Below are 14,137 nucleotides of genomic sequence, written 5' to 3' on the forward strand. Positions count from 1 at the left end.
TGTGTTATATGTGCACCACCAGTATCTCCTACATGCTCACAGCAGCATGTTGTGGATGTATTGGCAGTAGCAAGTCTCGGTACTTGCTCTGCCGCAGCAGCAGCAGCAACAGTAGCGTAGCAGATCTATTCCGCCAAGACTAAATACATTAACAATGTCATGTACATATTAGTTATATAAAAGGGCTAATAAATATAGATTACATCAGTGAGCTATAAAGAAATTTCTAACTGTGTTCTTCCCACATCAATACCATTTTACTGAGGATGGTTGTAACAACAGGGTGAATTGTATCACCATCAGTTATAAACCATTTATAAGGATGAAATAAACATCAAACCAGATCCACCACTGTGCCACATTTTTCTAATCATGTTTAAAATCACCCTGCCCACTGTTACAACTCATGTATTTACCATCACAGCACCCTTTTACCATTACACATTTACACAGTGGGAAAATTCTATCAGTGTTTTTGATAAATATGTGTTATATGTATAAATATGTGATAAATAATGTCTCAGGTTACGTATATAACCCTGGTTCTCTGAAGGGAACGAGACGCTGCGTCTCTAGGCCATACTTCTAGCATCCATGCCGGCAGTTCCACCGCACATGCTTTTATGCTTCCTGGTCAATTACGTCACCCGCCCGTGGCGTCTTGCCCTTCTATTGGACAGATTACACATGTGATTCAGAGCGCGGTCACACTAAAGGCGTTCCCCTAACGTTTCGACGCAGCGTCTGGTTCCCTTCCCAACTTACACATAGCAGCCTGATAAAAATGCTTATGGCCTTCATCTACAGTATTATTCTCATTGATAAAAATGGCAGAGATTTTAGAAAATGCCATTAGCCCATTGAGCGTCAGAAATTTATGAAAGTTGCCATGTTTCCTCAGAATATTTTGTGTTCCATGTGCACTAATTTTGTCAAGTTTGGACTTTCTGCAATCAAGACATAGGCATATTGGGCCAGACCTAAGAACGATTCATTAATAATTCAGTGCAAAAATTAAAAAGACACATTTTGTATGGCTTAATGCAAGTATTCATACAAAATAACCATTTTTATGCTGACATACATGGAAACAGAGTTATTAGCAAAAATAAAAAGTTGCTTTACAGTATTAGAATCAGAATCAGAATCAGAATGAGCTTTATTATGTTTACACATACAAGGAATTTGTTGTAGTGACAGAAGCTTCACATTGCAACAGAAAGACAGCAACAGGACAGGACACAGATAATAAAAGAATAATATACAAATAGGCAATGAACAAAGCAGCAAAAACACAATATATAATATAGACAACTATGTATGTACAGGTCAAGTATGTGCAAAGAAATGAGAAATAAAAATAAAATAAGTGAGTGTGGTGAATGGATAATGTATTATAGTTGTGTCTTCCACATTTATTGCTGAGTGTTCATGAGATGGATTGCCTGAGGGAAGAAACTGTTCCTGTGTCTGATCGTTCTGGTTCTCAGAGCTCTGTAACTTCGACCAGACAGTAACAGTTCAAAGAGGGAGTGTGCTTGATGTGAGGGGTCCAGAGTGATTTTACCAGCCCTTTTGCTCACTCTGGATAAGTACAGCACTTGGAGAGTGGGGAGGGTTGTACCAATAATTCGCTCAGCAGTCCGGACTACCCTCCGTAGTCTTCTGAGGTCAGATTTGGTAGCTGAGCTGAACCAGACAGTTATTGAAGTGCAGAGGATGGATTCAATGATGGCGGCGGAGTAGAACTGTTTCAGCAGCTCCTGTGGCAGGTTGAACTTCCTCAGCTGGCGAAGAAAGTACAACCTCTGCTGGGCCTTTCTGACAATGGAGTCTATGTGAATATCCCACCTGGTGCTTTCCTTCTTTTGTTCTTCCTGAAGACCTGGCACCCATCTTCTTCGCTGATTTGAATTGTAGGTGTGGGGGAGAGGAGGGTTGCTGGAGGTGGTAATGGTTGTGTGGAGAGGTGTTGATTTTTCAAAACGACAATAAAACTTGTTCAAGTCGTCTGCCAGGTGTTGATTCTCCGAGTGCTGGGGGGATGGTGTCTTGCACCAGGAGTGGTGCAACGGATCATCAATGATACGTGATCCGTTCGGATCAATATCTTCGGTTCGGCACACACGTGATCCGTGGATTTATTTATGAAAAAAAAAAGTGCGCACGTTCAGTCCACACACAAGCGTGGTCATGGCGAGCGGAGGAACGGAGGAGCTTGAACGCCCCACGTCATTTAAATCCCCTGTATGGGAGCATTTTGGCTTCCCTGTCAAATATAATGATGAAGGAAAGAGGTTAGTGGATAAAACCGTGACGGTGTGTAGGCACTGTGGCACAAGAAAGCCATATGACAGTGGAAACACATCAAGCATGGCCACGCATTTGAAGCGACATCACCCCGGTGTTTCACTGACAGGAGTGAAAACGAAGGCTTCTCAACAACCGCTTATCATCGCGGCATTTAAGCAGCCACTTGTTGCACAATCAGACCGGGCTAAAGCCATCACAAAAGCTATCGGTGTGTTTATAGGTGCAGACATGAGGCCATATTCGGTTGTGCAAAACGAGGGCTTTAAACACATGCTGAAAGTGCTTGAGCCACGTTATGACATCCTGTCGCGCACCCACTTCAGCGAAAAGATTGTGCAAGATCTTTATGAGCAGGAGAAGAAAAAAGTTGTGGATGAACTATCCCGAGCATCCTCTGTTGCGCTCACGACAGACGGGTGGACATCCAGGGGAACGGAGAGCTATGTGACGATAACCGCTCACTTCATCACAGCAGACTGGGAGATGAGAAGTCTGGTGCTGTAGACACGGCCCCTCTACGAGAGTCACACAGGCACTCATCTTGCGCAGGTACTGACACAAGCAGTGGAGGAATGGAAGATAAAGAGGCCCAGTACTAATATCCCAGTCACAACTGATAATGCCAAAAATCAAATAAATGCAGTGAATGAGGCAGGACTTGGCCCACAGATAGGGTGCTTTGCAAATGCAGTGAATTTGGCATCACAGAAGGGAATCTCAGTCAATAGGATGGATCGCCTCCTTGGGAGGATCAGGAAGATGGTTTCCTACTTTCACCGAAGCACAACAGCTGCTCATGTGCTTAAGACAAAGCAAGAAATGCTAAAGCTGCCTACTCATAAGCTCATACATGATGTCCCAACAAGGTGGAACTCCACTTATGATATGTTGGAGCGTTATCTGGAGCAGCAGGCAGAAAAATGTCAAAGACATCATCACCCTGTCTGATGATGATGTGAGAGTGGCAGAGGAGGTCCTCCAGGTGCTTAAACCCCTCAAAACTGTTACATCTCTGCTCAGCACTGAAACTTCACCATCTGTGTCAATGATCCTGCCGCTGAAAACAAGGATTCTACAATCCATGGCTCCAAGTGTGGAAGACAGCACCATCACTCAAGATGTCAAGACTGCCATTAGAGAGGACCTGAAGCCCAGATATACTTCACCCCCTACTCTACAGGACTACCTTCACAGATCTACTGCCCTGGATCCGAGGTTCAAGTCCCTGTCTCACATGGACCCTGCCCTACGCCGGAGGACATACAGTGACCTCACCACTGAGATTGTGAGCAGTCTGGGCACTGAAGACTGTGATGAGGTAAAGAAAAAGAATATTATTTAAAAATGATAAATCTAAATACATTTTTTATTTTCAATAATAATGGCTTTTATTAATTGTTATTGGCACATTTTCATGTCTATGAAACATGAAAATAAATAATAGGTTTAATTAAACAACTAATTTTTTTCTGCAGGGTCAAGCTGCAGAGCCAACAGGAGCAAACTTGGACACATCTCCTCCACAAAAGAAGTCGGCGATGGCAGAGCTTTTTGGAGAGACCTTTGCCAGCAAAGACATGGACAGCAAGACTCCTGCTGACATCATCAAAGAGGAGGTGGCATCCTACCTGGCAGCAAGCGGCATTACAGTGGATGGTGATCCACTGACATGGTGGAAGAGCAATGAGTGTAAATACCCTCATATTGCCAAGATGGCAAGATGCTATCTCGCTGTGCCAGGCTCTTCAGTTCCTTCCGAGAGAGTGTTCTCAACAGCAGGTGACATAGTGACTGCAAAGAGGTCCACACTCTCCCCAGACAATGTAGACATCCTTGTCTTTTTGAAAAAGAATTTGAAATTATAAGCTCAGGTATGCTTTGCTTTCTTTCTTTTATTCTTCTTTGATGATGTGGACATGTTTAAAGGAAGGAGATATGCCTTTTTATGTTGAACTTTAAGTTGTTTTTCAATTATGTTAAAAAGAAGATATTATGCCTTGTGCACTTTAAGTTGATTTTATATATTTTAATTTAATAATTTAAAAGTGTTAATAAACACAAAGGGAAAATTTATGTTTATTTGTCTTGTCTTTTTTTTTTTTTTTTTGCTGACCCGAAAAATGATCCAATCCGTGACTCTGATCCGAGAAACGATCCGTGAGTTTTTTGATCCGTTGCACCCCTACTTGTAGCTGGTGATATCCTTCATTCCTTTCCACACTGAAGCAGGATCAGTGGAAGATAATTTTTTCCTTAGCTTGTCAGAATAATTCCTCTTTGCCACTCTGATTTCCTTTTCCAGTGTGTATTTGGCCTGTTTATACAAGACTTTATGCCCCTTACTGTAAGCATCTTCTTTGGCCTGACGGAGCTGTCTGAGGTTTGCAGTGAACCATGGTTTGTCATTGTTGTAGATTAGATGAGTCCTGTTAGGAATGCATATATCCTCACAGAAACTGATATAAGATGTTACAGTCTCTGTGAGCTCGTCCAGATCGATTGCAGCGGCTTCAAAAACAGTCCAATCAGTGAGAGAGAAACAGGCTTGTAGATCCCGCTCTGTTTCATTAGTCCATCTTTTAACAGTTCTTAATACAGGCTTTACAGATTTAAGTTTCTGCCTGTAGGTCGGAATAAGATGAATCAAACAGTGATCAGAGAGTCCTAAACTGCTCATGGAACCAAGTGATATGCGTCCTTTATTGTTGTTTAACAGTGATCCAATATATTACTGTCTCTGGTGGGACATGTGGTGTGCTGTCTGTATTTTGACAGTTCGCGGGAGAGATTTGCTTTATTAAAGTCCCCGAGAATGGTTAAAACAGAGTACGGTTGTTGTTGTTCTGTGATCAGATCAGCGAGTTTCTGTAAAGCTGAGCTCACGTGCGCTTGCGGTGGAATGTAGACACTCACGAGAATGAACGAGCAGAACTCCTGCGGTGAGTAGAACGGCTTGCAGTTAATGAACAGCGTTTCTAGATCTAAACAGCACATCTTTGCTATCCTGTAGCTCAGATAGTTGAGCATGGCGTTAGCAAGTCGTTTTCGATAAAAGCGTCTGCTAAATGCATAAATGTAAATCTTCTTTAACACAGTTACATCTGTACACCACCTCTCATTGATGTAAAAGCACGTCCCGTCACTGCACGATTTCCCCATTGATTCTGCGTCCCGATCTGCTCTGATCAGCTGGTAATTAGGCAGATGTAGTACGCTGTCCGGTATGTCGCCATTTAGCCAGGTTTCCGTGAAATGCAGAGCAGCAGAGTTAGAAAAATCCTTATTTGTCCAGGAGAGCAGAAGGAGTTTGTCCGTTTTGTTGGGTAGAGAGCGGATATTCGCCAGATGGATGCTAGACAACGCCGTTCGAAATCCGCGCTGACGAAGCTTCATGAGCGCGCCGGCTCGCTGTCCCCGCCTGCGCCTCCTGTAGCATTTGACCAGAGCTACGGCTCCGCCAAATACAATGTCCAGCAAAATGTCCGAAAAATCTAAATCCGGTAAAAGATTTTGTGGTGTGTTCTGCTGAATGTTCAGCAGGTCATCCCTGGTAAAACTGATCGTATTTGAAAAACAAACAAAAACATTACAAACACTGGAGAGCAATGCACAATAGCTGCCATGAGCGGCGCCATCTTGTATTTTGTATTATAATGCCACCTTTGCTGCATCCCATTTCACCCACTTATAGTACATCCTTCAAGTATGTACCCTTTTTGTGATTAAAAAGTACATACTTTTGAGAGTGTAGCAAAAGAGTAGACAAGTTTGGGACATACTATCACATCATAACATTGCGGCTTTAACGGACGTCTTTAACGCGCATCATGTCACAGTAAACTGGCCTGTCAATCATCTTGTCACAGTTAACATCCTCCACATTAATTTAATTTAATTTCCTACCATATCAGAGAGAAAAGAAAAAGCACGTTGATCTGCCAGCCATGGGTCTTTATGTGGAGAACTCCGTTCATATTTTTGTATAAAGATGCATTTAAAAGCAATGACCAAACGGATCTTTATAAAAGTCCATTGTTGTTAAAGATTAAATATGACACGGATAACATTATTATAATTTTTTTATAAGGTTAAATGTTGATTATTAGTCATGCAAATCTAAACCTCTCTACTTAAACATCGGTATGGCGCATCCACCTAGTTTTTTTTTTTTTTTTTAATGCTCAGATAGGTTTTTAAAAGCTTTTTATTTGTGTTTGCATATGAGTCCTTCTCCACGCACGCATCCACACTCCACCAGAAATAGTAGACTATCTGGGGACACACTATTCTAATCTCACATAGTATTTAGGATGGATAGTATGCTATTGGGATGCAGGGACTGTGTATTAATATGTCAGCCATTCTGATTTTATGTTTTAAGATTCAAAATATGTTAGATTTTGACCCAAAGAACACAAATATACAGCTGCGGAATTACAAGCATTTTTTCAGTTGTAGTTCCCTCTATGGTTGGAATTTCATGGCAACTTGGCAAAAGGTAGTATCATCACAACTATGTTCCTTCTTAGAGGAAAATTATATATGTGAGGTTCCCTGTCGACATTTCACTCGTACTGCGTCGTAAGACGCTTGTATGGGAAAAACTAATTTTTTCTCTTCAACTGAAGCCTTTTCAATCATGCAGTGAAACTGCACATCCATTGGTTTGTGCAGTGCTATAAAATCGAACCAATGGCTCGGCGATGAGCGAGCCTATGGCTATGCAGACCGCCATAATGGGCAGGGCGTCTGGCTATATAAGCGGCTTTTCACCGCCGCATCTTAGATTTCTTCTCTTCAGTGACGAAGATACTTCCTCGCTGACTCTTCACTGACGCCGAGATTCACCGTTGAAACGCCTCAGCAGCTGGATTGCTGGCCATCCCTGGTGTGTCGGAGTGGGTAATGGCTACAATAAGACGAGGTTAGTCACTCCAATTCGCTCGAAGACCATCATGCGTTTCTGCAGGAGATGCTGGATAAACAGCGTTCCCCATCCATCATCAAGGTTTATGCTTTAGCCATAGCGGCTTTTCATGCCCCTATTGCTGGCTGATCGGTGGGCAGGAATAGTGCGGTGGTCCAGTTTATACGAGGCGCCAGGAGAATGAACCCCCCACTCGCTTGTACAGTTCCACCTTGGGACTTACCAACCGTGCTAAGGGCCTTGAGAGGCTCCCCGTTTGAACCATTACAGTCCACAAGCCTGAGATCGCTCTCGTTTAAAACCACCCTGCTGTTAGCACTGGCATCGGTTAAGTGAGTAGGAGACCTATAGGCTCTTTCTGTCAACCTTGCTTGCCTGGAATTCGGGCCTAACGACTCCAAAGTTGTCCTGAAACCTAGGCTGGGTTATGTACTTAAGGTTTCACCCCCGGCTCTTAATGCATCGTGTTTCCTTCTGGAACATCAGTGAATGTTTGAACCTTTTTTAATTGTTGTGTTTGAGTCCCTCAATCATCCTCAGCATGAAAAGGTGGATCTCAAAATCATACAGTTACTGCTGGAAAGGGTTCAAATATGCAAAAGATGCTGGAAAACTGAAGATTCTGCAGGACCTGGAGGATTTTTCTGAAGAACAGTGCTCAGTTTAACTGTTCAGAACAAACAAGGGACTCAGACACAACCATCACAAAACAAAAACACAGTCGTAGATCATCCAGGTAACCACACACAGTATTAAGAACCAAGGGTTCCCAAACTTTTGAATGTGGTTATGTTAATAATTTCAGCTATTTTTTTGTCTTGTGGACTATATGTAAACATCTTTTATGGAAAATATCTTACTCAGGACAGTACTAAATAAAAAATAACATGCATTTTGTATGATCTCTCTTATTTTGGTAAAATTATCCACATTTTCACAGATTCTGCAAGGGGTTCCCAAACTTTCGATCCCCACTGTACCAGCAGAGGCCCTGAAAGCAGACCTGAACTAATCAGTGGACATGCTGTACCCACTCTTCAAGAAAATCTGGGAGAAAGAAGAGGTACCGACTGACTGGAAGGAGGGTTATCTAACTAAGCTTCCAAAGAAAGGTGACCTCAGCAACTGTAACAACTACAGAGGTGTCACACTCCTGTCAGTGCCAGGCAAGGTCTTCAATCGTGTCCTCCTAGAGCGGATGAAGGATGCCGTCGATTCACAACTACGAGATGAGCAAGCTGGCTTCCGGCAGAACGGATCATGCATAGACCAAATTGCAACACTGCGCATCATAGTCGAGCAGTCTTTGGAGTGGAATTCATCATTGTACATCAACTTCGTCGATTACGAGAAGGCGTTTGACAGTGTGGATAGAGAGGTCCTATGGAAGCTCCTCCGGTACTATGGCATCCCATCTATGATGGTAAACCTGATCAAGAGCTCATACGAAGGCATGACCTGCCGAGTGATCCATGCAGGACAGCTCACCACCAGCTTCCAGGTGAACACTGGAGTCTGACAGGGATGCTTATTATCCCCGTTCCTCTTCCTCATCGCCATCGACTGGATCATGAAAACTTCTACCAACGAACGCAGGAATGGGATTCAGTGGACCTTGTGGAGTCAACTTGATGACCTAGGCTTCACCGACGATCTCGCACTCCTCTCCCACAGCCAACAGCAGATGCAAGAGAAGACCAGTGTGTTGGCTGCCGCATCAGCACAGGTTGGACTCATTATCCACAAAGAGAAGACCAAGATCTTTAAGACCAACGTCAGCGACATCAGCCCAGTCACACTGAACGGATGTCCCCTGGAGGAAGTGCAGTCCTTCACCTACCTGGGCAGCATCATCGACCAGCAAGGTGGAATAGATGCAGATGTCAAGAATTGGTAAAGCAAGAGTTGCCTTCATCCAGTTGAAGAACATCTGGGCTTCCAGAGAGCTGACTTTGACCCCCAAGACCCGACTGTTCAACTCTAACGTGAAGTCAGTACTGCTGTACGGGGCTGAAACCTGGAGGACAGCCAAAGTAACCAATAGAAAAATCCAGACATTCATCAACAGCTGTCTCAGAAGGATTCTCCACATTCGCTGGCCTGACACTATCAGTAACACCAACTTATGGGAAAGGACCAACCAACTTCCTGTTGAAGCAGAAATCTGGAATAGAAGATGGGGTTGGATAGGGCACACACTTTGCAAACCAACAACAAACATCACCAGGCAGGCTCTCAGGTGGAATCCTCAAGGCAAGCGAAAGCGAGGCCGTCCAAGAACCACATGGCGATGTGACCTCGAAGCAGACGTTAAAAGGATGGGCTACACCTGGAATCAACTAGAAAGAATGGCCCAGGACAGAAATCTCTGGAGATCTACCTTTGGCGGCCCATACCCCGGGAGGGGTGGAGGGCATAACTAACTAACTAACTTGATTTGACATGTGTACTGAGAATGTCCCGTTGTCTACGTATATGAAGTTTCATTAAGTTTGGACTTTCGGCAGACATTGTTTGAACGGTCGCTTCATAAAAATTGGTGATGTCTGACCAATTAATTTGCTTAAATCTATTTATATATGCTTTGATGTATCAAAATTAGTTTGATAATATTTGTCATGATGGTCTCTAGATAATAAGCATCAAGTTTTGTTTGAATTGGACTTACAGTCTAGGAGGCGTTGAAAAAAACAAAAACAAGGTGCAATAAAATATCAATTTATAAGATATATAAATGTAAGGCAAGGCAAGTTTATTTATATAGCACATTTCATACACAGTGGTAATTCAAAGTGCTTTACATAAAATAAAGTGAAATAGTCATTAAAAATAATAATCACAGCAATAAAAACAGTTAATTAAAATAATAATAATAAAAACAAGGAATTTTAAAATGATATAGAAATTTATTTAAAATGAATTTAAAACAGTTAAGAATAGAAAATGATTACATAAAAATAAAAAAGTGCAGTCAGTTCGGACGTAGCACAGTGCTCATTCAACAAATGCACAGCTACATAGATGAGTTTGAGTCTGGATTTAAATGTGGCTAATGTTTTAGCACATCTGATCTCTTCTGGAAGCTGGTTCCAACTGTGGGCAGCATAATAGCTAAAAGCGAACCCCCCTTGTTTTGTGTGAACCCTTGGTGTTTCTAACTTGATCCTAATCATCTGAGTGGTCTGTTAGGTTTATATTCAGTGAGCATATCGGCAATGTATTTAGGTCCTAGGCCATTGAGTGACTTATAAACGAGTAAAAGTACTTTAAAATCAATCCTAAATGTAACTGGAAGCCAGTGTAAGGACCTGAGGACTGGTGTGATATGCTCAGATTTTCTGGTTTTAGTCAGAATCCTGGCAGCAGCGTTCTGGATGAGCTGTAGCTGTCTAATGCATGGTCTTCTTGGGAAGTCCGGTGAGGAGACCATTAGAATAATCCACCCTGCTGGTGATAAAGGCATGAACAAGTTTCTTGACTGGAAACAAAACATCTAATTCTTGCAATGTTTTTGAGATGATAGTATGCTGATTTACTTACTGCTTTGACATGACTACTAAAACTAAGGTCTGTCTCCAGAATCACCCCAAGATTTTTGACTTGATTTTTAGTTGTTTGACCCCTAGAGTCAAGGTATGCATTCACCTTGAGAACTTCATCTTTGTTTCCCAATGCAATGATTTCAGTTTTCACCTTGTTTAACTGAAGAACGTTTTGGCACATCCAACTGTTAATTTCATCAATGCATTGGCAGAGGGAGTCAATGGGGCTATAGTCATTTGGAGATAAGGCTAGGTAAATCTGGGTATCATCAGCATAGCTGTGATAGGCATGTAGATATAAATGTCTTTGTAGTGCTCGACTCAAGGAATTGAGAGGAAAAAATGACTTTAGTCCTTATGGATCCAAAGTTCTTAACTAAAATGCAAATGTACCCCATGGGGTCTTCCTCATCAGTCATACCCAAAAGTTTAGCAGTCACTACTAATGAGCTAATGAGTTGAATCAGGTGTGTTAGATGAGGAGACATCCAAAATGAACAATATGTTGTATAGCAGCAGCATATCTTATATACTCACAGCAGCATGTTTGTGTATTGGCAGTAGCAAGTCTGTATACTTGCTCTACAGCTGCATACTTAGCAGAGCTAGTCTGCCAAGACCAAATACATATTTTCATATCCATTAATATGCTAAAACTAACACAAGAGTTGTCATGACTGAAACGTTTTAATGTTTACTAGTGTAAATAAAGGATATAAGGTTTTCTTAAAGAATCGAGAAGAGATTAAATCTAAATCCTCTAAATATTGTTCACGTAATTGTTTTTCATACAATGACATTTCCTTTGCAACTCAGTATGAAATCAAAAAGTTATCTAGACTCATTCCTGTCTCTAGGCCATTGTCATGTCTGCTGCCAATGTCCTCTGAGCAAGTGTGGCTCAGTTCATGAAACATTGTAACCACTAAGTAAACATTAAATATGTGCTTAAATGACTGTATAGTTAAAATTGAATTTAGAATTTTGGAGAATGGTCCAAGTTTCAAACCTTTGTACTCTAAAAATATAGGATTTGAAATGATATCTAAACAAATAACCATCCATTCAGATGCTATGAGAACTGTTACTTAAGATAACTGATAACATGAATGTTCATGTATGAAAACTTGTTACATTTCCTATTAAAGCCCATTTCCACTGAGAATGAATAATTACTATGAAATTTGTGCTGTGAATGAGACTTGTGCTTTTTAAACATAAACAGCAATGGGCACACAGCTCCAAAAACAAAGCAAACAATGATCAGTTGTGTCATGGTGAGACAACAATAAAACAGACAAGCAATTTTTGTCCTCTGTCTTGTGCAGTTGTTTTGTCGTCATTATTTATTTATATTTTCCACCTCTACAGTATGATGCCAAACATTGATTTTAGTGCTTCTTCTCATTGTTTGCAATTACACTCTAGAAAAGCATTCATTTTATGAAGACCATAGACATAAATAATAATCACGTGATGGAAAAAACACTCTGATGTCTCTCCAAACAACAGAGGACTGAGATAAAGCGCCTATGATTAAAGGAGAGTTGTCCTCAAACTGCATCGTTGGCCAGATAGCTCCAAATGAACTGACTGCCAGTCTAGAAAATGCATCTAATAGTCCATTTATGTGACATCAGTAGCAGGCCTTTTTCCAGCGGCTTAAAACCAAAATTCTGCATTACTGCATCAACAAGGTGTTGTTGTTTTATATATAGTAACAGATTTTACTAAAATGACAGAATGAGTAAAATTAATTTTCGTTCAATAAAATTCAGTAAACCACTGCTGTAAACTGTCCCCCTGAAGCCAATCCTAAACACAAATAAGATCTAGAACAAAGGAACTTCTCCACAGTATTGTTTACATGCACTAATTTTTGTTAATCTGAATGAACTCTAAATTTTGCAATCTGATTTACATATTCGTTTACGTGTGCATTTGCAGTGCTCAGCTGCAGAGAAAACCACAGAAAAGGAGAAAACCACTGTAATAATGTCACCAGAGCTACCACTAGCATAATGACCATTTTCCCAAACATTGTGTTGAATCGAATCGAAATCGGATCGCACTGCATCATAATAGGGGTGAATCGTGCTTCATATCGTTAATGTAACGTATCGAATGGCTATGCATTGAGATGCATATCGCATCGGCCTCAGTTATGGAGATGCATATCCCTACTAGGTATTATACTGTTTACTAGATATGCATTTGCTGACCTGTTTGAAAACTCCAAAGAGCTTTGAACTAACTGAGGAATAACTAAGTAGTTAATAATTTCCGACTATAAATAAAAAATGTATTTTACTAATGTCTTTGGCTTACCTATAGTTGACAGGCCAGCGGACCATCCACATGCGGTGGTAGGACAGGGAGGTGACGGAGAAGCAGGTGACCAGGGTAAGGGTGTAGAAGGTGGAGACAAACACCTTGCATAGTCCTTCGTTCCACTCATAGTTGGAGTGCTGTCGTCGTAGCTGAATGACGCAATACATGGTGATAGGGATACCCATGTTGAGGATGTGCGTGCCAGCCAGGGTGCAGATGAGGAATTCCAGAGGCTTCCACTTCTTCTGCTTGGCGCTCACGCTCAGGATTCCCCAGGCGTTGGCCAGGATGGACACTCCCGAGCAGACCAGCCAGGCCAGTGCGTTAGTGCTGATGACCTCATCGTTCATGATGGAGCAGCCGGCGAGAGCTGGAGGGGGGTGGAATGGCAAAAGGTGTGGGATTAGCCGCGGGCAGAGGCAGGTGCCAGGCCCGAACCGGCATTCCTACAGGGACGGGCAGTCCTTCCTCTGGATGTGCTGAGAGGACGGGGCGAGGGGCACAGCAGCGAGAGGGGGCAGTGGACTCGGGCAGAAGAGGAGGACATGCACTGAGAGCCAGTCCATTGCCGTAATAATCCTGTAACAGAAAGGAAATGACAGATCTTGAAAAGACAGATACAACAAGAAGAGACGTTGGAAGACATAAGTCGCTTTCGCACCTTGTATTTCTAGGAACTAGCCAGCAGGGTGGTTCCTAGAGAACTGATTTCACTCTTGGGCCGTTTTCCTGGTTGCATTCGCACCGGCAGCAGGAACTCTGAAGCGGCCGACAGCGACGTTTATTCATGGCATTTACAAATATGGACCCTTTTCACAAGACTGTAATGATGCGTTTCAACGGTCATGTGATCCTGGACCACAACATTAGTCATAAGGGTACATTTTTTTTAAATTAAGATTTATACATAATCTGAAAGCTGAATAAATAAGCTGTCCATTGATGCATGGTTTGTTAGCATATGACAATATTTGGCCGAGATACAACTGAAAAGCTGGAATCTGAGGGTACAAAAAAAAAAACG

General features: G+C 42.0%; 1 protein-coding gene across 1 annotated transcript in view; it reads right to left on the minus strand.

Annotated features, from left to right (window-relative positions):
* Positions 1-13,692, minus strand: part of LOC306849583 (putative G-protein coupled receptor 153) — a 33,639-nt gene extending 19,947 nt beyond the window's left edge. The window contains exon 1 of the mRNA XM_079384727.1: positions 13,111-13,692. Coding sequence (XP_079240853.1) covers positions 13,111-13,463 — 353 coding nt within the window. The 5' untranslated portion in view covers positions 13,464-13,692. The remainder of the gene's footprint in view (positions 1-13,110) is intronic.
* Between the last annotated feature and the right edge of the window lie 445 nt (positions 13,693-14,137).

The sequence above is a fragment of the Barbus barbus genome (genome assembly GCF_936440315.1).
Source record: "Barbus barbus genome assembly, chromosome: 29".
NCBI lineage: Eukaryota > Metazoa > Chordata > Actinopteri > Cypriniformes > Cyprinidae > Barbus > Barbus barbus.